Raw genomic sequence first — 24,648 nt, 5'->3', positions numbered from 1 at the left:
ACAGCTTCATTTTTTTTTTTTTATAAACTGATCGGCGATTGGCCCTAGTCACAATTTGAAATCAATCTTATTGACAAGTGACAATGTGGTACCTTTCGGTTGAAAATGTCACATATTTGGCCACTTTAGTTGTCGTTATCTATTAGACGCTGACTGTAGAAGTGTAGCAGTTAGTTTTTAAAAGCATTTTTAAGATAATATTTCTGGGAATCCTTTGGTAGGCCTCATACAAAAACCTTATCTGTTATCAGCAGTATATAAAACACTCGTGATAAGCTGACATACTAATATTACCTATACCAAAGAGAGATATAATAAGAGCGGTACTGTCATAGTAAATTTTGTAACCACAGAAAATTCACTGCCTAATCTAATGATACACTTTAAAACTAAAAATTAAGATTTATAAAAATACGATAAAATTTATTTAAATATGGATAAATGTTTTTTTTTATTTGCATTAATTATTTTTATATGATTTGACCCATGTCCTTTCACTGATATGCGTTAAAATTGTTAAATAACAAACGAAACGTGAACGAAACCGTCAACGCCCTCTATACGAGAGTAGGCCAAAGGTAGTGGCGCCATCTGATCGAGAATCAAATTTTCGTGATTTTGAAGCACGTTTTTTCCTTAGACTGTATCCATCTACTGACTGACTACACCACTGTATCATCTGTATCGTTGATTTTTTCATTTGACATCTGTATATACAATTTATAGATTGTATCCATCTATTACGGAGTTATATCTATTTTTGCCTATACTTTTTCATCCACATTAGCATTTGCATAATCAAATCAAAATGGATGTAACCTTTGTGAATACTAAGGTTATTTAAATTTAATTGATCCTGTTAAACCAACAGATATTCAAGGTGAATCAGTTATCAGGTAACATTAGATAATACAGCTGTTGCATCACAAGTAATTACAAGTTATAACACACATGTCATACAAAATAAAACATTACAAAGATCTTAACCTAAACTAGAACCTAACAAACACAAAAACTATTCACAAAATGCGCCCCGCGCCCCTCCAGATGCAAAGGAGCCCATCACGCTCGCCGCGTTGCCACGTTGAACAGCGATGGACAACCTTTGCAAAGGGAACGACCCGGAGCGAGGGTCATGACCACTCTCCCGCAACCGTCTGCCCACTTCCCCAATAAAAGTCTTGGCCTCAGCACACCAACAGCCAGTGGTTTCCACGGCAAGAGGGACAAATAGGTAGTGCGTCAACACCGCATACTTTTCCCGCTTCCGAGCCGCCGCTAGCTCAGCCGCTGCCCCCGCCGAACGCACGGTGCGGCTAATATGCGAAGCAGCAAAAGTGTTGACGCACGTGGCGTCCCACAACAGACATCACTGATAAAGATAATGTTGAAGAAGAAATTGTAATACTGTTACAGGTATTTTCTAATGCTAAATTTTTTTTTTCATATTTAACTTTTCAGGTAGGTACGTTATGAGACCTATATGAACCATCAGCCTCTGTCTTCAAACTTTGCATAATTGTGGTATTTTCTATAAAAAGGGACCTTATTGTCGATGGCGCTTACGCCATTATTAACGATGCTCCGATATAAATACAATGCCGCGCGACGCTGTGCGGCGTACGCGCCACCGACAATAAGGTCCCTTTTCATAGAAAATGCCCCAATTTACTTTGTTATGGTACAAACAGCAACACTGTTAATTGTCCATTGGTTGGTGTGGTTAATTGTCAATTAACAGTGTGGGTGATGGTACAAATATAATATTTTTTAATAAACAATAATTAAACATCTTCAGACAATTGAGGAGTGTATTGGCAGTTTTCGCTACTCTGCCACGAAATGCTGGAACAACATACCTCCGCCTATACGTAACTCTAAGACACTATTCACATTTAAACTCCAATTTAAAAAATATCTTTTTAGCCTGCAATTGCCGTGCTCGTTGCGTCCCATGGATTTCTCAAATCGTCACTTAGTTTTTTTTTTTTTTTTTACCAGAGTTATACATATAGTTATTATTTTACCTACCTCTTATAATGTCTATAATACTAATAATATCTACCTACCCTTACCATCATAACATTTTACCCTACATGAATCTATAACCTATCTGTATCTTTATAGTAAGTATTTATATTATTTGTATTTTTATATTTATCCCAAATAGTTCTAAGCTACCCTCCGGCCCGGGGTGCCACAGAAAACCAGCGCTGTGGTATTTATTTATACCAGAGCATATGCTGAGTGGCGTCCTTTTGTAGCCACTATAGCGGCGCCAAAATTTCTTGTTATTCATTAACCCTTACCTTACTCCTTTTTCTATAACTACCATTGTACCTAGCTTTAAGTGTTTAGTGAGTAAGTTCTTTTTTGTAACTGAGGAGGCGCTGTTTGTAGAAGGTCTTTACAATAAATGTCTTTTCTTTCTTTCTTTCTTTCTTCTTTCTTATTTTCGAAAGAGCTTATTTCTCTATGAAAACCATACCAAAAACTCGCACAGCTAAACTGTGGAATGAACTGTCGCCTGCGGTATTTCCGGACCGATATGACCTTCAAACCTTCAAGAAAAGAGCGTATTCCCATCTTAAAGGCCGGCAACGCACTTACAACCCCTCTGGTGTTGCGGGTGTCCATGGGCGGCGGTAATCGCTTACCATCAGGTGATCCTTCTGCTCGTTTGCCTCCTATTTCATAAAAAAAAAAAAAGGAATTTTGAAAACTTTTTTGTGCACCAGGGGTCGGAAACCGGTATTTGCTCCATACAAAAATACCGTTATTATTATGTTCTTTTTCGTTCTTTTGTTTATAATTTCATTTTTAATGGGACATTTTAATAATGCAAAATTGTTTTCTAAATACATGATTCAGTCCTACGTAATGAGCATAAAATAATTCAAAATATTGGCCTATTTCAGGGTTTTTAAAAAAAACCGGTTCCGAGCCCTGGTTAATACCACTTTAGTTTGTTATTATGTTAAACATAATCACATATATTATTAACATTTACTTTTATTTTTATTTATTTATTGAGAAACAGTCTTAAAATAAACATATGAACAACTCAGCTAATAGCTACAAATTTATTTCTTTATAAACCTATAGTTTCCTAATTCACATATTGAGGTACAATTAAAGATAAATGATAAGTATATCAATTTCCTGCAAATGAGTTTACACTTGTGCAATAACTGATTATTATTTAACAATTTGTAAATGCAATCATTATACAACAGATAATTAGTAAACCAAAACAAAATAAATTCATAATTAGGTGTTAACTTAAACCTGTTGAACATGATCCATCAAGATATTAATTAATTAATTCATTCAATTGTAATTTATATGACATAGGGAAGGATTAATTCTATCCCTACCAAAATAAAAAACCTGCCAAGTGCGAGTAGGACTCGCGCACGAAGGGTTCTGTACCATTACGCAAAAAACGTTTGTTGTATGGGAGCCCCACTTAAATATTGATTTTATTCTGTTTTTAGGATTTGTTGTTATAGCGGCAACAGAAATACATAATCTTAAACATTTTAACTGTCTAGCTATCACGGTTCATGAGATATAAGCCTGGTGACAGACAGACAGACAGATGGACGGACGGACAGCGGAGTCTCAGTAATAGGGTCCCGTTTTTACTCTTTGGGTACGGAACCCTAAAAAAGCAATGAGGATATATGAGAATGTTAATCTGGGTACATATTAAGCATAAATAATAAGAGTTGATTTGTTTGTTTTTTGGTTTTTGCTATGTCACAACAAGCTTTGCTATGTCATTTTCAAACCCTTTCTTTTTCATTAAAGATTAAATAAGAGATATAAATATCTAAACAAACTAATTACTCATAAAATAATACATGAAACAGTTTATCGAGAAGATTCAAAATGTTATTTGATTCTATCAATAAGATCACCATTCAAAACTAAACTAGTTGTCAACAATAATTTGTTTACATGCATGCATGACATAAACAAAACAATGTTGTAATATATTGAAATTCCTAATTTAGCAGTCAGCTCCACAATAGACTATTCTACAAGATCCTAAAAAGGATAACAAACTGTTTTCCTTAAAAAGAGACTTGGCTTACTGACGTGAGTCATCTCATGACCTGACCTGAGTTACAGCACTGGTAGTCAACTAAGAACTTTCTAATAAATATCTACTGGATTAACGAGCATTGGCTGTTGAGTTGACTTACCCACATACAAAGCGGCTCCTGCATCATGAAGGCCAGCACGTCGGCCACCTGCTCGGAGATGATCCGCGAGGAATTGAGGAGTTCAGGGGCCCCTGGCGCGGGCTGCAGGCGCTCCGCGGGCTGCAGCCCCGCCTCGCCCGCGGGCTCCGGCCGCACCAGCGTCGCGTTGGCCCGCCAGCCCGCCTCGCCCGTCACGCTCAACGCATAGTACACAGCCACAGACAGCAGGGAAACACTCGCCGCCGTATAAACCTTGAGGTTCGGCAAGGGCAAGCGGTCTATAAGTGTCACAGGCATCTTAAAAAAACACTATTGTTTATCGATACGACACTACGTCCCACTACACATCACAACACTGTATTAATGAGTTTTGATCGTAATTAATGGTTTGACCGCAGTTTTATCGAACTATTGCGAGCTAATAAGTAATAACACATCAGCCAATCGTCAGATAAACAGGAATGACAAGTGCGAGTGAGTGAGAGATGGCTGAGTTATTCTCACGTTCTCATTCAAAACATAGTACTACGGTCATAGATGGTAGGATCCTATAGATGAACTATACGCGTGCGTTCGTAAGGGATAGGCAATGCGACAAAATGATTGGTCGGGTTGTTGCCGACGTTGCCCACCATAAACCATGCTAAATTTGCGGTAGGGAATAAAAATAATGTGAGTGTGACAAGAACAAACAATAATAGCACTTTCTCTGCTACTAAAAGACACATAAGACTATCCCGTTCTGTCAGTCTTCGCGTACGAGTGTGGAGGGACAAATTTTGTTTGCTTGGAACGGAACAACTCCTAATGTCCGGCGTAGGAATAGACGTCATACGATTTCGTTTAGAAATTTACTACTTTCGATCGAATATACTTTTATATTCATTCATTGAATCAAGATTTAATCTTGTAATTTTTGCAGAACAATTATCATGTTAACGTTTCTAATACTCGTCATTTAAGCTTGTTGCATTGAAGTGAGTCCAGTCGGCCCAATCGTAGCTATTTCTCAACGAACGAAACGAATACTGTCACTATGACATTTGCTTAGGGCCGCGGTTGTAGTCATCAATTTAGATTTTTCCCAAAGAATTTGTTTATTTTATGTCTTGAAACAATCTAAGAATCCTTGAAAATGTCGGAGAGAGACTACGCGCCACTGAGCATAGCCTGCGTCCGTGGGCTATGTGACAAACTATACGATAAAAGGAAGTTCGCTGGAGTCGAAATAGAGAAGTTTGTTTTTGTCCTAATTTATCTTTGTTTGCTATAGTTTTATACAAGTTTAAGGTGGATGATGTTCAGTTTGAAGCAGAGATGTTGTGTTGTGTGTGCAGGATGGTGAAGGACTTCAGCGACGCGAACAACACGAGCCAGATCAAGCGGCTGGTGCGGGTGTTGGGACAAGACCTGATGGCGTCTACTAACCCCAATGTTAAAAATGGGGCACTCATGGGCCTCTCCTCCGTCGCTGTCGGCCTTGGAAAGGTCGCTACACATAGCATTCACATGAATATAATTCTATTAATACTGACAACAAAGACTAAATTTTAATTTTAACTATAAAACTCCCGTGAGACTCAAACATATTAAATTATTTGAAAACGGGTCACTCACGTATTAAGTCAAATAGCTCGACATGTTCGATCCAATTTACGAGGACCGTCTTCACGGAGCAACGACACACGACACAACAAAATTTTAAGCTTAAAATTGACTTCATAGAATAGATTCTGTTTGTCTGTTATTAAGATTCTTTATTATTTTTCTGAAATGTTGTTTGACTCCTGACCTGATACAAATATCTCCCTACAGAATGTGTCCTTAAGAGGCATAAGTTGACAGGATAATATATGTATTATTTCTCCCTTTCGCCCATGATCGAGATTTGGTATGATTCAGCTTGACCCCCTCCCCCCTGACAATTAATGGACACCAAATTTTGACTGTACTCTGACTTGTGAAAGAGCCTTTTGAGGCCTTTTTACATCAGTAATTTTTTGAATTTTGAAGTATACCTGGCAATAAAAAATAGGCATGTACAAGAAGATGCAAAATTGCATGGGCACTTTCATAAATTAATTCCTTGTGATCCTATGGGTTTATATTTTTCTTTTTGAGGTATGTGAATTGAATTGGTAATCCAAAAAGTAACTTTATAAAATGGTAGTTTCATTATCACTGTTTCGTTGGGCTGGGTATTTCAATACTAACTAGAAAAATGTCTGCAGAGCTGCATAGTATACCTGCCGGAGCTGATCCAGCCAATCGTTGCCTGCTTCAGCGAGAGCGAGTCGCGCGTGCGTTACCAAGCAGCCGAGGCACTCTTCAACGTGGTGAAAGTGGCCCGAGGTGCTGCACTGCCACACTTCCCTCTTTTATTCGACGCACTGGCGAAATTGGCTGCTGATCCAGAGCCACAAGTTAAACAGGGGGCTGAACTACTGGACCGACTTGTCAAGGTACAACTCATCTAAAGCCTATACAAATTACGAAGCTTGGTCTGAAAACTTCAGCAAAGCATGACTATGAAACCAAATTGTATTTTATTCGTGTCAGCAAAGCAGTCTACATCCATTACTTGGTATAGCCGCAGCGGTTAAGCAGTTTAAACACCGATTGCTAAAATTAGTCGAAGACGGTGTGATGAACAATTTAATTTGGCGGCGGCGTCACTATAGAATTCATACTAAACTCGATCAACAATGGATAGAGCACCAACGTTGTAATCAAATCGGTCCGTGACAGCGCTAACTTCTAGATAAAAACAAATTATTTAATCATATTTTTACAATAAAATATTACAAAATCCAGTGAAATCTCTATAAGAATTGTTACCTAAAAAGTATAAAAACGCAATTTAAAACAGTTGTCTATTTGTATCATACTTATATAAAGATATCGGCAAGTGTTCAATCGTCATTAAACCAACAACAGTGGTCAACAAACAAGTAATTATTTGTCCGCAGGAGATAGTGACGGAAAGCCCCGACTTCTCCGTGTCAGCGTTCGTGCCGATGCTCCGCGAGCGCATGTACTCGCGCCACGCCGCCGCGCGACAGTTCTGCGTCTCTTGGCTCAGTGTGTTGGACTCCGTACCAGCGCTACCGCTGCGGCAGCATCTTCCACAGCTGCTCGACCCGCTGCTCGTGATGCTGGGCGATGTGCACGCAGAGATCCGCCGCATGTACGTTACATTCTCTACATTCATATGTGCCACGACCCCACGACACGACGTCGCATCGTACAACGGTACGACGACGCAACGTGACACGACGTCGCATCGTACAACGATACGACGGCGCAACGTGACACGATTTCGCATCGTGATCGTGCATGTCGTATCGTGTATTAATGTTTTGGCCCTATATTGATAGTAGGAAGACTATTCCGTCGTGAAAATTCATATGGTGTAATTCATAATTTAACTAAATCAGTCCCGTATAGTTTTATGAATAAGGAGGATATACTTTATTGCAAAGACATAAGTCCACTGTAGTCAGTAAATGTGAATAAATAAAATTAAATTATCTAATAATTTCAAATTTGAACCCAATCTAGTAGATCAAGTCTCGTAGATTATCCGGGCTACCCAAGTATGCACGGAGTGGGCACCTACTTCTAGATGTACATTAGGCCGAGCACATGATTGACGCGACAGTACCACGTCGCGAGATAGACTACCCGTCTTTTACTAACTGTGTAAATTAAAGAGGGACGGGTAGTCTATGTCGCGGCGAGATACTCTCACGCCAATCATATGCTAGCCCGGCTGGCCTGTGTTGGCTGGTTGGGGCAGTCCTTTACGAAAGCGAGGTTTAGGTTGTAATCCTTGTGCCAACGCGCAGAGTGGAAAGTACCCGGGTCCTTTGCATCGAAAACCAGATGTAAATCGGCCATCTGCCCACAGGACAAGTGCTCTCCGTTCGCATCACTTATGCTGTATTTCCAGTTTGTGTGGTGACTTAAAATCCCCCGCGTAGATACATGGGTGGTCGGGCGTAGGGGATGAATGTTGCTCACGTCCGCCGGACGCATCAGGGTCAGAAGGGGGGGGGGGTGGTATGTGGGACTCGCTCCTCCTGCAACTCCCTCTGTCAGAAGGAGGGGAGGAGAATACCCACTAACATCCCCTGCTGCGATTCCCCGCACTGCCGTTTATCAGGGCGCCATGGGGTCGCAAACGTTCTACCACGACGTCCCCCGGCTGCCTTGGTTCCCCCAGAGGCTTCCGCGCCAAAGAAGGGAAGGATTGGAATGCGCTACAATCCCTCCACCAGACGTGTGGAGTCTTCCATCGTGGGCCCCTTACCCACGGACTCAATTAGGGGTATTGACGGGCAGCATAATGCGCCCGTCTTCTACCTCTACGTCTGCGCCCCGCAGGCAGGGACCGGCCCGCTATCCCTTATCGGGGTTTTATAAGGGTATTGCATAAGGCTTAACTCACCATACCCTTTGCCAGACGAAACCCTTTGTTTTGGTTTTAAAAACCCTTATATAAAGCTACCACATTTGAGTAATCGGTAACCCAAATACCCTTACAAAACCCTTATCATCCGCTCACCAACACCTTGCATATTGCTTATAAGGGTTAGCCTTATAAAGGGCTTCCCTTTTAGCATATAAGCGTGCTAATTTAAGTCGTCTACGTTGTTCATAAAGCACACATTACTTCGAATCCGAGCGATCGTCGGCGGCGACGGCGGCGTTCTTTGACTAGCCACGTATTTTCTTTCCTTTTCATACACTACCGTAGATAACCGTACCGTAGAGGAAAACCGAGGAAAAGGTGGATGGACTGTGTGAAAGATGATATGAAACTAACGCAAGTGAATGATGAGATGACGGGTGACAAAGATGTATGGAAGAAAAAGACATGCTGCGCCGACCCCAAGTGAATGGGACAAGGGCAAGCGAATGATGATGATGACACTACCGTAGATATATACTAATCCTGTCTCTTTCACGCAAAGGGAAACCTTTATAAAAAGCGCTTAAAGATAAGGGTAACCCTTATTAAGGGCTAGCCTTATTTTTGGTTAGCTTTTCGGTAAGGGTTAGTCAATGAATGGGCTTGCAGTTCAAAAGGGAAAGTCTTTCAATGTGTTAGCCGTGTTTAAGTGTCGCCCATTGAAAGGGTTTTATCGCGGAAAGGGTTGTCCGGTCCCTGCCCGCAGGTCGCACCTGTCAATGCACGTGTCCCCTGGGTGGACGGGTGGTGCTAATCGAACAACAAGTATAAATGCGAAATGAGTATTTAAACCAAATGTAAAATGTATGTTGACACATTGTTTTACGACCAGGCTGGATCATTAGTAAATGATCGTGCAACAACAGATAAATTGATTTGTTTAATTTCTATGTCAAGTCCCACTGATGAAGATACAAAAAATCGTAACATTCGATACAATAGTTAAACAGGAAATTCCGTATCCATATGTAAAATATCAGTGTTTTAAGGGAAAATAGTTACCTACTAATATTTAGGTTAAAGGAAATAAAAAATATACTGAGAAGAAAATACTTATAAAATAATATGTTGTTATAGTTTAGTGAGTAAGTTATCACTGTGCTTATTGGTTGATTTGATGGAGTTTATAAATAGTTTGCGTCGTTTGCGTGCGACGAGGCTGATGGTGCACCACTTAAATAACGGGCAAGTGTTGACAATTCACCCTGTATTATCAGTGGAAAGTATTAAGTAAAACGCAAGCTAGACACTAACTGACTTTATTCGAAATCTACCCGACATATTACAATTGTTGGCATACCCTACACATCCCACCACCAAATCAAGACATAGTATTCATAGAATTAATATTGTACTTAACATAATTTCATGCCAATTTGACCTTAAATGATTTCTTCTATATATAACAATATTTACGACTGACTGACTGACTCATATTACCTTTCTCGTTAGATACTTAGAAAAAACCTTATTCCGTGGACTCCCGTTAAATGTTGTATGTAATTACCTTAATGTACCTTAATAAAGTATGCGTTTGATACGCCGATTCCATAAAATAAGGCTTGTGCCAAATATGTTGACAAAGAGAAAGAGTATTTCTTTAAAAAAATATAAACTAAATATGCATTTTATGTTGTTATTATTCTTATTTTCTTAATTAAACCTTAAGTTCGATTAGACTTCACTACCGTAGCTTTTTTATTAGCCCTACGTTGGGCCCGAATGCTTCGAGCGGAAGTGGCTGCGGACCCCGCGGGGCGGTCGTGATTGTCTTCACCCGGCAACCTGTCAGTGTCTACCGCGTCCCCGTACTCGTAGTCAAACTCGGTATCCGACTCCTCGGCTGACTTGGTGAAGTCAGCAGCGCTACCCTTATTAGTCTCCTCACTAACCCCTGCGGACTCGCCAGCCACCTCCGTCACCGATCCCCCACCGGCGCCATCTGCCTCGCCCGAGTCGGTGTCCGCCGGTAACCTACTCGCGCGCGACAATGAAAACCTAGAAGAATTATTTTCATCCCTTAACGGAATAATTTGGTCTTGGTGCCGCCGCCAAATCGCACCGTTTCCGACGTCCACTTTGTACGATACTGGACCCGTGGTCGCCGTAATCTGGCCCTCAGACCATTTTTCGCCCTTTTTAGTATAATCACGCGCCAGAACTGGCTGCCCCACGTGAAACCGCCGGTACTGGCCGCCGGCCGCCGCGGCCTGCTTGCTCTGCGCGGCGTGCGCCGCGGCCGCGGGGTCGGGGCGCAGCGCGTCGAGGCGCCCGCGCAGCCGCCGCCCGAGTAGTGCCACGGCCGGTGCCACGCCTGTGGTGGCATGCTCACTGTTCCTATATTGGAACAAAAATCTACTTAATGCCTCTATAATGTCTACCCCCTCGATAACTGCCCGTTTGACTGCTTTCTTTACTGTTTTTACCGCATTTTCGGCTTCCCCATTTCCCTGCGGTCTGTATGGCGCCGATGTGGTGTGTCTTATCGAGTTTCTGTTACAATACGTATTAAATTCCTCCGAAGAAAATGGTGGGCCATTATCCGTGACTAATTGAGAGGGCAAGCCAAATCTCGCAAATACCGAACGAAAAGCTTTTATTGTCGCCCCCGCTGTCGTTCCTGACATAGGCAAAACTTCTACCCATTTGGAATGAGCGTCAATAACAATAAGGAAACGTCTATTCGCACAATCAAAAAAATCGGCATGCAATCGCCTCCACGGGTATAAAGGAAACTCCCACGGGTGGAGCGGCGCGTGCGCGGGCGCGTCCCGCACCGCGCGGCACGCGGTACACGCGCGCGCAGTCGCCTCGATGTCCGCATCCATGTTAGGCCAATAAATGTAATTACGAGCTAAGCTTTTCATTTTGTTAATGCCTAGATGACCCGTGTGGATTTCCTTTAATATGCCACTCTGTAGTTTTGTAGGAATCACGATTCTATATTTAAATAAAATACACCCTAAGTCCGCGTATAATTCGTTCTTACGAATAAAGAACGGTTTTTCTTCCTCTCGATTAGGGGATAATGGCCAACCGAACATTATGTATCCTAAAATCTTACATAACAAGGGATCTTTTTTTGTGTCATTAGCCACATCCTTAAAATTAATTGGCATCGTTTCCAACATATTAAAACACGACGTCTCTGAGGCGGGGCGACGCTCGTGTGACAATGGAAGCCTAGACAGACTGTCCGCCGGGCCGTTGTCCGCGGACCTAACAAATTCAACTTTATAATCATAGCCCGCCAGCCGCGCGGCCCAGCGCTGCAACCGACTGGCAGCCGTCTGTGGAATGCCTTTCTTTTCACAAAAAATATACATAAGCGGTTTGTGATCCGTGCGGAGTAAGAATTGCCTCCCAAACAAATATTGGTGATGCTTAGTCACTCCATAAAATATGGCCAAGGCCTCTTTATCGAGTTGGCTATAGTTCTTCTCCGCGTCGTTGAGCGTGCGCGAGGCGCAGCTGATGGGCCGCTCGCTGCCGTCCGCGTACCGGTGCGCCAAAATCGCGCCGACGCCATACGAACTGCTGTCCACAGATAGCACGAGCTCCCGCCCCTCCTCATAGTGCGCCAAAACGCGATTACTAATCAACATCTTTTTTGCTTTGTTAAAAGCCTGTTCACAATCACTGTTCCATGACCAGTTAACATTTTTTTTTAAAGTGCATGCAGTGGGTGTAATAAGGTACTAAGATTCGGAATAAATTTCCCGTAATAATTTAAGAGACCTAAAAAACTCTTTAACTGCGTGACGTCAGTAGGCGTCGGTAAACTAGTGATTGCCTCAAGCTTAGTCGGGTCCGGGTGCAAACCGGTTTTATCAATGATAAATCCTAAGTAATGTACTTTTTCTTGAAGAAATTGACATTTTTCCATTTTGACAGTTAACCCCATTTCCTTAAGCCTCTCAAGTACCATCCGGAGGTTGCGGAGGTGTGAATGGCGGTCCGGTCCCGTGACGCAAATATCGTCTAGAAATACAACTGTGCCCGGTACTCCCCGCAAAGTCTCCTCCATTAATTTTTGAAATTTCTCTGGCACACATGAGAGACCATAGGGTGTGCGGCGGTAAGAAAATGTACCTATATGTGTGGTGATTGTAGTGAAACGTTGCGAACTTTCCGTTAAAAGCACTTGCTCGTATGCATGTCTAAGGTCGATTTTTGTGAACTCCTGCCCGTTACTTAAGTTGGCAAATAACTCCTCAATACGCGGTAGAGGGTAATAGTCCCGCTTTAGCTTAGGGTTAATTGTTATTTTATAATCACCGCACAACCTAAGTTCCCCGTTTGTTTTGATGACAGGCACAATGGGAGTTCCAAAATCAGAATGACTCACCCTGTATATGGTACCGTCGCGCTCCAGCCGCGCCAGCTCGCGCTCGACGCCCGCGCGCAGCGCCAGCGGCACCGGCCGCGCCCGCATGTACACACCCTCGCAATCCGTTAGCTCTAACTTGAGAGTTTTTTTACATGTACCTAACTTGTCAGTAAATACTTCTGGGTAATCTTTGCACAATTGCTTCACGAATTGATCCTCCACTATCTGGTTAATTTTTATCTCTCTAATACCGAACGCTTTAAGCCAGTCTCGACCTAGCAGTGGCCTGCCACCGTTTCTGATAACATATACCTAGTCGGCTCATAAGTTCTGTCACTGGCCTTTAAAATTTAAATTTGGAACTCCTAAAACAAAAACCGTTCTGCATTTGAATTTCGAATCTTTATTAAATATTTGAGTAGTATAATTTTGCAATTTTCTGTTTTCTTCAACATGGAGTGGACGCTTAAAGATAGCCGTACCGCAATAATTGCACTATATCGTTGTGGTCACTCGCCGACTAAAATTTTTAAGCTACTTGAAAATTTAAAATTCTCTCTAAGATTTGTGTATCGTACCATAGAAAGATACAGTGAGGTCTCTAGTTTAAATGACAAGAAAAGAAGCGGTCGTCCGCGTACAGCTAGGACTCCAGCGGTTGTACAAGCAATTAGGGCACGCATTGCCAGAAATCCCGCTAGGAAACAAAAAGTTATGGCCCTCCAGATGGGTTTGAGCAAAAACACGGTGAAAAGAGTGCTTAATCAAGACCTGAGACTTCGTGCTTATAAACGAAAAACTGGCCATCTTCTCAATGGTCGGCTTAAAGCTTTAAGGCTTGAAAGATCTAAAGCTTTATTGAAGAAGTACGCTAAAAATAAGCACCGTTGTATACTGTTTTCGGACGAGAAAATGTTTGACATAGAAGAAAACTGTAATAAACAAAATGATAGAGTGTACGCTCGCAATAGTAAAGAAGCGTCTAATAGCATTCCCCGTATTCAAAGAGGTCATCACCCTTCATCTGTGATGGTTTGGCTGGGAGTTTCTTATGCGGGCGTCACTAGTATGCATTTTTGTGAGAAAGGAGTAAAAACTAGTGCCAAAGTGTACCAAGACACGGTGTTGACTAATATTGTGAAACCACTATCCCATACGATGTTTCTAAACCAGCATTGGGTTTTCCAGCAGGACTCTGCTCCAGCCCATAAGGCAAAGTCTACACAAGCCTGGCTCGCCTCCAATAAAATCGACTTTATACGGCATGAAGATTGGCCATCCTCTAGCCCAGATCTTAATCCTTTAGACTATAAAATATGGCAGTATTTAGAGGAAAAGGTGTGCTCAAAACCTCATGCAAATCTAGACTCGCTGAAAAAATCTCTTGCTACGGCAGTGGCCAATATCGACATGAAAGTGGTGCGTGAATCCATTGACGACTGGCCACGAAGACTTCAAGCCTGTGTAGATAATTATGGCGGTCATTTTGAATAAATGTTATACATTTAGATTCTCTAGTTTATAAGCTTTCAAACGCTGTACAAATTATACGGAATAAACTTAAACTTTTGATTTTATTTGATACTATGTATATGACAGAACTTATGAGCCGACTAGGTAAAGATTGGTTATACACTCTCGTACCTTCAAAGTACACTTCGACAGAGAGGTATCCGAGAGGTTCAATTCGTGAGCCCTGATAACTACGAAACTTTGAATGATCAGTTAACAATTCCTTATTTTTAAAAAATCGTTTATAAAATTGTTCATTAATTGCTGATATTCTACTGCCGGTATCGATTTCCATTTCTACATTTAACCCATCTACTTCCATGTCAACATAATAAGGGTCGCTACCTCGGGATTGCATTTGAATATGGTAAAACTCGTCCTCGGAATTATCACTTAAGTAATGCTGCCGCTTGTCACTATTACGCCGATCACTTTTTGGACACATCACTTTTAAATGTCCGCGTTGATTACACTGATCGCAATTGTAATTAGCAAAATGACACTTATTCGCGCGATGCCGTTTACCGCATCTCCAGCAAGTCGTATCGTCGCCCGTCGAGCTATATGCGCCGCCGCCGCCGCCGCCGGATGCCCTTGCGCCGACGCCGCCGCCGCGCTCTGCACCCCCGGTCGGCCCTCGCGGCCGGGCTCCGCCATGTCGCGCGCGCAGGGCGTGCAGGCCCTCGCCCGCCACGCCGTCGCCGCCGCCGTTCGCACCCGCCGCCGCCGAGCCCCCGCCGGCCCCGCTTAGGGCCGCATGTTTCTCCGCGGCCTCCAGTGCCAGAGCTAGTTCTACTGCTTTTGCGTACTTAATATTTTTCTCCGCAAAAATCCGTGATCTCATGGCCTCACTTGCCAAACCAGAGACGAACTGATCTCGCAACTCCTCCTCTAACCTTCCCGTAAAATTACAATTGACTGCGAGATGTTTAAGACTTTGTAGAAAATCTGTTAGCGTTTCACCAGGTTGTTGCCTCCGTTGTCGATAAACATGGCGCTCGGCGATTTCTGAGCGCTTAGGCTCGAGGTGATCAGAAACCAACTTGACGAGGTCGTCAAATGTTTTTGTCTCTGGGTGGTCAGGAGCACAAAGGTCGCACATTAATGAGTAAGTCGCGTCACCAACCACGGTAATTAACGTCGGCACTTTTAAAGTTTCTTTAATTTCGTTTAGTAAAATAAACTGTTTGACACGTCGTACGTAAGCCGGCCATTGCTTCGAGCTTAGATCGAACGCTTCGATTTTACCGATTGGCATTTTACGACCCGCAAAAAACTTAATGTGCACGACACACAACACTTAAATACTTAAATAATCACTTATATACTCGAAAACGCGTAAATACTCGGTAATTAATTAGAAATCTCGACTGCGCCAGTGGAAAGTATTAAGTAAAACGCAAGCTAGACACTAACTGACTTTATTCGAAATCTACCCGACATATTACAATTGTTGGCATACCCTACAATCAGTGTTCTAAAAACCTAAACTAACCGTCCGTGAGACACAGACATATTAAATATATTAATAACGGGTCACTCGCGTATTTTAAGTCAAAAAACGCTCGACATGTTTCACTCCGTCAACGCAAGCTCCTGATGACACTACTCTGTACGGAGTGAAACGTGTCGAGCGTTTTTCGACTTTAAATACGTGAGTGACCCGTTATTAATATATTTAATATGTCTGTGTACAAATTGATAATTTTAATTTAACATTAAATATTTTTTACGGTTTAGACTCACTTGTTTTATTTAATGTTAGTATGTCTCACTGCTAGGACAAAAGATTTGCGTGCCTCTATATGAATCTCTCGATGTTGAAATTGAGTACGCATGCGTATAGTTATTGAAACTTGAAATCTTGTATTAACTTAAGGTGTAAACGTTACTTATAACGTACCATTCGTAATTATAACTGTGTTGTTAATGTAATATTCTGTCTGTGTTGTGTGTGTGTTGTTGACGACCAGTCTGGCCTAGTGGATAGTGACCCTGCCTGTGAAGCCAATGGTCCTGGGTTCGAATCCCGGTAAGGGCATTTATTTGTGTGATGAGCACAGATGTGTTCCTGAGTCATGGGTGTTTTATATGTATTTAAGCATTTATATATTATATATATCGTTGTCTGAGTACACATAACACAAGCCTCCTTGGGCTTACCGTGGGACTTAGTCAATAATCTGTGTAAGAATGTCCTATAATATTTATTTATTTATTTTATTTATTAATATTATTGTCTCATAGCTGGTCTTATGATAGATATTGAATATAGCGAATAGCGATACAAAATTCTTCAAACATGTTTTATTGAATTTGATCTCGTTTTGAAGACAATGAAATCTCATCGGAAATGTTATTTTTTCTGAACAGGTGCGACATCCAGCTGGGCGAGTTTCTGCGCAGCATCAAGAAGGAGCCGGCGCGCGTGGAGTTCGCCGCCATGATCAACATACTGATCACGCATGCGCAGTCACCGGACGAGCTCGTGCAGGTCGGGCTTATTCAAATTTAAAAACCGGCCAAGTGCGAGTCGGACTCGCACACGAAGGGTTCCGTACCATTACGGAAAAAAACAGCAAAAAAATCACGTTTGTTGTATGGGAGCCCCATTCAAATATTGATATTATTCTGTTTTTAGTATTTGTTGTTACAGCGGGCAACAGAAATACATCATCTATGAAAATTTCAACTGTTTAGCTATCACGGTTCATGAGATACAGCTTGGTGACAGACGGACAGCGGAGTCTTAGTAATAGGGTCCCGTTTTTACCCTTTGGGTACGGAACCCTAAAAACGAACGGTCAACCTACCGCGGTTTTATCTATAAATTTCTTAGAGTTTATAACCAAACGGCGTAGCCATTAACAGGCATTCCCCTCTGTCGAAAATAGTCGGCCAATGGTCATACATAATGTATGGACTGACGTTTATCTGACATGGCTATGTAGTATTTTGACGTTACGTATACATTTGACGTTCCCCTCCCCCGCAAATATCGGCAGACTTTTTTGTACAGCAAATTACAGTCAAGGCGTCTCCGTTGGTTATAACCTCCAAGATAAATTTCATCATCGTATTATTTTGAATATACGGTTTTTTTTAAATTTACCTCATTTACATGCTTTTCGAAGGCGGGGCATAACGGCATTAACCGGCGTCAGCTGGACCGTCAAATAAAATTTGAATGCCAAATAAAATTTAAAAAGTACTCAGGTATTTTGGGGCTAAAGAAAATTAAGGTTTTTGATTCGAAATACTTTATTTTGAGATTTCTGACTCTTTCTGTAGTGACTTTGTAGCAATGAGTAGTTGAAAAAGTAATATTGTTTTGATTAGTATACTCGTAGTTGACAGCTATAACTTGGATCAAAGAGTTCGTGGAGTTGTCCGGAGCCGCCATGCTGCCGTCCTTGTCCGGCGTGCTGGCCGCCGCGCTGCCCTGTCTCGCTTACTCCGACGAGCCGAGGAGGAGTATCCTTTACCTCATGAAGTTTACCTATTAACCTTATAAACTGTAATGGATGTCATAAGTGCGAGTCGGACTCGCCCACCGAGGGTTCCGTACTTTTTAGTATTTGTTGTTATAGCGGCAATAGAAATACATCATCTGTGAAAATTTCTACTTTCTAGCTATCACGGTTCATGAGATACAGCCTGGTGACAGACGGACAGACAGACTGATAGTAATAGGGTCCCGTTTTTATCCTTTGGGTACGGAACCCTAAAAAAACATCTCAATATTGACATACAATACTAAACATAGTTCTTTAATTAACAACAAACGTCAGGCATCAGAGAAACCGCCACAATAGTCAACATGCAGCTAACCAAGCTGGTGGAAGCGGAGTCCCCTTCACCGTCCCCGGGAGTCCCGGGAGCCCCGGGAGTCCCGGGACCGGAGGGCGAGGAGGAAGACAAGGGCCGCATCAACCTGGACGCGGTGGTCGGGATATTGATACAGATGGTGCACCACAGCTCGGTGCACACGAAGGTGGCTGCGCTAGAGTGGTTCTTGCATCTTTACAATAAGATGCCTAATCAAGTGAGTGATCCTATAGTATTTTATACAATCGTGATATAATAGAGAGCTTCTCAGTCGGGTACCGTGTTTAAGCAACGAAGCTTGCTGAGTTGCTTAAGTAAGGTACAAATTGAAAAGCTTGATTATATCACTATTGTATACAATAACTTTTTCTACGAGATAAAAAAATTATACTTTCAACTAGTAGAATCATATAGGTAAACAAACCAAAAGTATACAGCTAGGATACTTGAGCTGCCGCGACCCGCGATACCTTCATACTCGTGCGTGCCCCGGCCTGTGCTTTTCAGTGGGTTGGTTTTTTGAAGGCGTTACCCTTTAAAAAAAAAAAAATGTTTTTTATTTAACGCCCTGTTAGAGTTAGACCTCGACAAGTCTGCAACGATTGCGATAGCACACGCAGTGCAAGTGTTATTTTAAACGTCAAACTTCTATGAAATTATGACGTATAAATAACACTTGCACTGCGTATGCTATTAAAATTATTACATTATTATAGTATGTAATAAATAAATAAATAAATAAATAATGTATTATTATGAGTCAAATCTTGGAAGCTAAATTAAAATCATTTTCTATGATCCTTACATCCGATAGGGCTCAAATTTGGTATACTCTTGAAACGTGGATGATAATACTGATAATACATAATGTTGACATCGGAACAAGGTGATAATACAGTGCAGAAGATCGTTAAAATTTAGTTTGTTGAAATATTACAGTTGGCGATAAAAGTTTACATCCAAAATGAAAATGTGCCATTTATAACCAAAAACGTACTTATTGTCGGCTGTCAATAAGGCGCTATTTCCATATAGCTTCAATTTGAAATAAACCTTATCGACTAGCGACAATGTGGTACCTTTTGGTTGAAAACGTCACAAATGTTGATAAAAAACTTACCCATTCTCCCTTGCTGTTGCTGCAGATGTCCGCACAATCGGGCCAAGTGTTCGCGAGTGCAGTTGGAAGTTTGACAGATGCGGCGGACGAGGTGGTGCGCCGCAGTCTTGCCGTCACCGCAGAGATCTGCACCTGCACTGCTGAAGGTCCTCGTACGTGTAAAGTCAATCAGATAAAAGTTGGGAGAACCTTACCGGTGGCATTAATTGATAGAGGCTAGAATAAATAATTACGATCAATTTCTTCGACTTACATCCTATTGAGAATGTAACCTTGGAGCCACCGCCAAATTTTCACTAAGCAACTGTTTTGTAACAGTGACAATTTTGGTGGTTAATAGCTACTTTTATTTCAATAAAGCTAATTAATAATCGTAATATGTTACAGGCGATTTAGAATCCAGTCCCTATTATTACAAGTTCCTACAAGCTTTACTGAGGCTGCTAGCTGCTGATGAAAATTTACTTGAAGACCGGGGAGCGTTTATAATTAGGTACAAAAATTCTTGCAACACCTCATGACACTTCATTACCTACGCATATACGTTTTCTAGTGAAATGGTCAAAGTTTGACGACCGGTCTGGCCTAGTGGGTAGTGATCCTGCCTGTTAAGCCGATGGTCCTGGGTTCGAATCCCGGTACGGGCATTTATTTGTGTGATGAGCACAGATATTTGTTCCTGAGTCATGGTTGTTTTCTATGTATTTAAGTATTTATATATTATATATATATCGTTGTCTGAGTACCCATAACACAAGCCTCCTTGGGCTTACCGTGGGACTTAGTCAATCTGTGTAAGAATGTCCTATTATATAAAAAGAAAAAAAAAAACTCAAAGTTAATCTGAAAAAGCTTTGGCTTTCCCACGAACTGTGATTTGGTTGAGTGCTAATATATATATATATTATTTATATATTATATATATATATATTTATTTAATATTTATTTAGTACTATATATTTATGTATGCTAGTACATATTTATTTTATTGCATAATGCAATTGATGTATTTTAGTTATTCGTAGACGTTAATATTGTAGTTTTCCTTCTTAAATATTATTGTACGTTCTGTAAGTTTGTCTATCTATCTAATTCGAATTTTCCACTCATTTACTCTAAGGTTAGCTGGAAGAAATCCCTTATAGGGATAAGCTCGCCTTTGTACCTAAATTTATATGAATTTCATGTTATCAATTTTTTGTTTTGTACAATAAAGTGATTTACTACTACTACTACTACTAAAAAAAGAAAAAAGTCAAACTATTGGTTGGCCAAAGTGTGTTTTGGACGTACAACTTTTTTTTGGAATTTACGGTGGGAATGTTGACGCCGTCGGCGTGTCCGTATAAAAATTGGATTATTTTAAACGTTGACACCGTCTTCGCTAAATACGATTAAAAAACATTTTGGAAGGCCTCGAGGGAATTCTTATATTGTTTTCTTTATACGCTAACCAATCTTTTTTTATAAATTTATTCTTTTATAAGTAGACGAAATTTAAGTAATTTTCAATATGAAATAAATAAATGTAATGTTTACAGGCAACTGTGTGTTCTCCTAAACGCAGAGGACATTTACAAGGCGCTATCGAAGATCCTCGTAGAGGAACCGAACCTGAAGTTCGCGGCGACCGTAGTGGACGTACTCAGCATTATCCTGCTCACGGCGGCCGAGCTGCAGGACTTGAGGCTGCAGCTGCGCAACTTTACTGCGCCGGTAACAATATTATTTAATAAAATTATTAATAATTACTAAGTAATTTTCTTCAATTGATATATTTAATAAATAATAAAGTCAGCATTGAAACGCTGATGCTGGTAGAAAAATTTGCGCGCACATTTCAGTGTTCTTAAAACTGTAGATTTAGAAAAAAATAAATACCAAAATGACAAAAAGTCGCAATGAAAACGCCGATGCCGCCTAAAAGATCGGCGTGCCAGTATAAAATTACAGAACACCTTCTGGCGACCGAGGCGCAGATTCAAAATATTGATATTTGGTTCTCAGGCGACGCAGCAGCTGTTCGCGGGGCTGTACCGCTGCTGGTGCCACTCACCGGTATCGCTGCTCGCACTGTGTCTACTTACCCACAATTACGCGCACTGCAATGCGCTCATATCCACTTTGTATCCTTTTCTGATCAACACTTAAAATTATAATAAACTTAAAATAAAAATAAATAAAATAAACACTTCATGGAAATGTACAACTTTTTAAATACACTCTTTTAACAAGCTGTAATTTTCTCTAACGGTATTTAAACAACGTAACAACATGACTTGGCATCATGCTAAGTTAAGTTGCGTATGTTATAGTGATAGTATCTTCTGATTTGTTTCTTGCACTGTGCAATAAGAGTGTATGGTTAGGATTTTCTATATTATTCCTTAACTAGAATTTAGTGGCGAACTGGAAATCACCGTGGAATTCTTAACAGAGTTAGACAAGCTTGTGCAACTCATAGAGTCACCTATATTCGCTTGTGAGTAAATAGGATTATTATTTATTACTACTTACCATATATTTTGTCTCTCACATACATTTATAATACATGCGGTTTTACAGAAAACAGTAAAATATTTTTTAATTTGGCAGAATTGGCGCATTAAATTACGCCTACGCCGACAAGATTATCCCATTAGATGCCGTAACCACCTATCTTATTCTCCAGACATGCGCCTAGAGCTGCTAAGCGGATCCCAAAGTGCGGAGCTTCGCGGTGCGCTGTACGGTCTTCTGATGTTGTTGCCGCAGAGCGAGGCCTTCCACACGTTGCGCCGGCGGTTGCAATGTGCCCCTCCTCCTGACAGACCAGCACTGTATGATAGTTTTTTTAATACTTAATTTATTATTAATACAATTAATTTTACGTTCGCCTTACATAAGTAATCGAATCGACGTTTTGCTTCTTCATACATTTGCTTTTTTAAACCTTTGATTGGTTTTTGGTCGCTACGCCGTCAGCAACAAAATTTAAAAAGCGAGCCAGTAACTCAAGAAAAACTGGAAATATTAATTTCAACAGCATCACAGACTCCGTGTATTACGCATAAATAACACAGACCTGATCCTCCTTTTTTTTATTAAGAAACAAACAGTCTCGTATATGTAACATTAGGTACCATTGTAGTTACTATTATTGTAGACTTACAATTTCCTTAATTAAATTTATGTAAACCTAAACATTAAAACATTAAATCTGTAAGTATTTATACGAATTATCAATTTGAATCGTTAATAACATTAACGGTGTGTTAATAAATAGTGCCAAAAAACTTGCAGTTATACTCGTTGTTGTTGTTTTATGTTATACTTGTTTTTGGAGGTATTTGCTCTTTCAGTTTATATCATAGAATGAAATTGAGTGTGTATCCACAGAACAATAGCTCCGGCGGGGGCAGCGGCGCCCGGCATCGACTTTGACGCACTTCTGAAGGAGTTCCGGCGCGTGCAGGCCGCGCACCGCGCCGACCGCCTCGTGGAGCGCCCGCGGCGGGTCCCCGCTTATTCATAGCGGGAAATTAATTCACAGATATAATTAGATAAACAGGATACAAGTATCAGACAGATAGAAACATAACTCGCCTTTTGTGGCTAGGTTTTTAAGTAACATTAGTTTTATAACCAGTTGTCGCACAAGGCTAGTTGTGTTTATACCCCGAATACATTTCCCGATTATCGCAAAAGACACAACAGTTACGCTATTGACTATACAACGTATATCGTTCATTTAAATTAACGCATTCAGTGCATTTTGATATAAAATGTTTTAGAATCATGGGCGCTTCAAAACGTTCCCTTACGTTACGCGGTTAAGTAGTTTATATCTGGGAGACCTAGCTTTGCTCGGAAAAAATAAGAAAAATACAAAAATGCGCGTTTTCCCAGAAATAAGACCTAGTTAGTCGATTTTTCGCCCCCGGATAGCAAAAAAAATCGAAATCGTTAGAGCCGTTTCCGAGATCCCCGAAATATATATTATACATATATACAAGAATTGCTCGATTAAAGGTATAAGATAATTGACAGATCAGTTGTTTACTGAATCATGCTAAATAAAAAGTAAGTAGATGAGATAAAAATACGACAAGACTATCAAGTTTTCTTTTCGTAAATTGAAAATATGAATAGCGTGTGTTGTTAGACGGTCACGCCGACTCCATTCTGTTTCCGGCGTTTCGGACAAAATTTATTTTTAGGCTAATAGAAGTCATTAAAAAGCTACAGCGATGCTTTTACGATGTAAAAAATGCTAGATCGTTCGGATTAATTCTTATGATAACATAGTCACTAGTATTTTGACCTTTCACAATCAATACTAAATTATTACCTGAAAATTCGTAAACCTTACTGCAACAACATAAGGTACACCGATGGTCTGCTAAAGGTGTTGCTTTTAGTATTAGTAAAGATTTGGTTTTAGGTAAGACTACACAATATTATGTTGCCTTTCTACTAAAGCAGCTGTTCCTAACCTGGGGGTAATTACCCCCGTGGGGGTAAAACTGGCATTTTACGGGGGTACCTATCTATAAGAAATAATATTAATGATTATGGAGGAGGGGTAAAATCGAGTTCCCTAGTTAGTCAAAGGGGTCACAGTACTAAAAAGGTTAGGAACCACTGTACTAAAGGGTCAAACCGAAATTTTTGTCACATTATTTTAGTGTACTGTTCGAATTGAGCATATTTAAATTATTTAATTATTATTGAACCAATGACTGGCATTATACAATAAGAACAAAACCGTTATTTATCGATTTATCTCAGCGGAAATCGATGATCTATTTATTTTCATGATTTTGTGATGATAAAGTGATTATGAAATGAATTCGTACTTTTTGTATGTTTCAATGACATGGGTTTTGACCTCTTCAGTTTCTGTTTTTAGTTAGGTACCTGGGGTGCTTTTTGTTTTAAATTGCATAATGTACTAAAAATAAGTATGGTTGACATACACTAACACAAAGACACACGAAAGAGTTATGAATTGTTTATGGAAGAGGACAATTTCCTGTCGGAGTATGTTTTATAATTATAAGCAAAGCGTAATGAAGCCAATGGCTGAATGAACCTAAGCTTAGGTTACTCGATAAATTATTCTATTACTGTTATCTAAAACAAAAATATATTATGTGTACATCCACAATGTGTTTTATTATTCAAACTAGAA

General features: G+C 40.6%; 2 protein-coding genes across 3 annotated transcripts in view; one reads left to right on the top strand and one right to left on the bottom strand.

The window, feature by feature from the left end:
• Positions 1 to 4,681, bottom strand: part of LOC134749642 (E3 ubiquitin-protein ligase AMFR-like) — a 53,805-nt gene extending 49,124 nt beyond the window's left edge. The window contains exon 1 of the mRNA XM_063684658.1: positions 4,212 to 4,681. Within this exon, the coding sequence (XP_063540728.1) occupies positions 4,212 to 4,508 (297 nt within the window). The 5' untranslated portion in view covers positions 4,509 to 4,681. The remainder of the gene's footprint in view (positions 1 to 4,211) is intronic.
• Positions 1 to 24,624, top strand: part of LOC134749465 (protein VAC14 homolog) — a 429,047-nt gene extending 404,423 nt beyond the window's left edge. The window contains exons 2-15 of one of the 2 annotated variants that reach the window (XM_063684398.1): positions 5,302 to 5,447; positions 5,549 to 5,699; positions 6,443 to 6,673; positions 7,181 to 7,398; positions 16,901 to 17,021; positions 17,878 to 18,001; positions 18,319 to 18,572; positions 19,501 to 19,627; positions 19,863 to 19,968; positions 21,017 to 21,191; positions 21,483 to 21,601; positions 21,878 to 21,957; positions 22,147 to 22,294; positions 22,854 to 24,624. In XM_063684398.1, coding sequence (XP_063540468.1) covers positions 5,347 to 5,447; positions 5,549 to 5,699; positions 6,443 to 6,673; positions 7,181 to 7,398; positions 16,901 to 17,021; positions 17,878 to 18,001; positions 18,319 to 18,572; positions 19,501 to 19,627; positions 19,863 to 19,968; positions 21,017 to 21,191; positions 21,483 to 21,601; positions 21,878 to 21,957; positions 22,147 to 22,294; positions 22,854 to 22,989 — 2,091 coding nt within the window. In that variant the 5' untranslated portion in view covers positions 5,302 to 5,346 and the 3' untranslated portion in view covers positions 22,990 to 24,624. Of the gene's footprint in view, positions 1 to 5,263; positions 5,448 to 5,548; positions 5,700 to 6,442; positions 6,674 to 7,180; positions 7,399 to 16,900; positions 17,022 to 17,877; positions 18,002 to 18,318; positions 18,573 to 19,500; positions 19,628 to 19,862; positions 19,969 to 21,016; positions 21,192 to 21,482; positions 21,602 to 21,877; positions 21,958 to 22,146; positions 22,295 to 22,853 lie in introns of those variants that run through there. The other variant, XM_063684397.1, reaches the window with a different exon arrangement.
• Positions 24,625 to 24,648: the final 24 nt, after the last annotated feature.

This window comes from Cydia strobilella, chromosome 18 (assembly GCF_947568885.1).
Source record: "Cydia strobilella chromosome 18, ilCydStro3.1, whole genome shotgun sequence".
NCBI lineage: Eukaryota > Metazoa > Arthropoda > Insecta > Lepidoptera > Tortricidae > Cydia > Cydia strobilella.
This window is presented reverse-complemented; position numbering and strand designations above follow the sequence as displayed.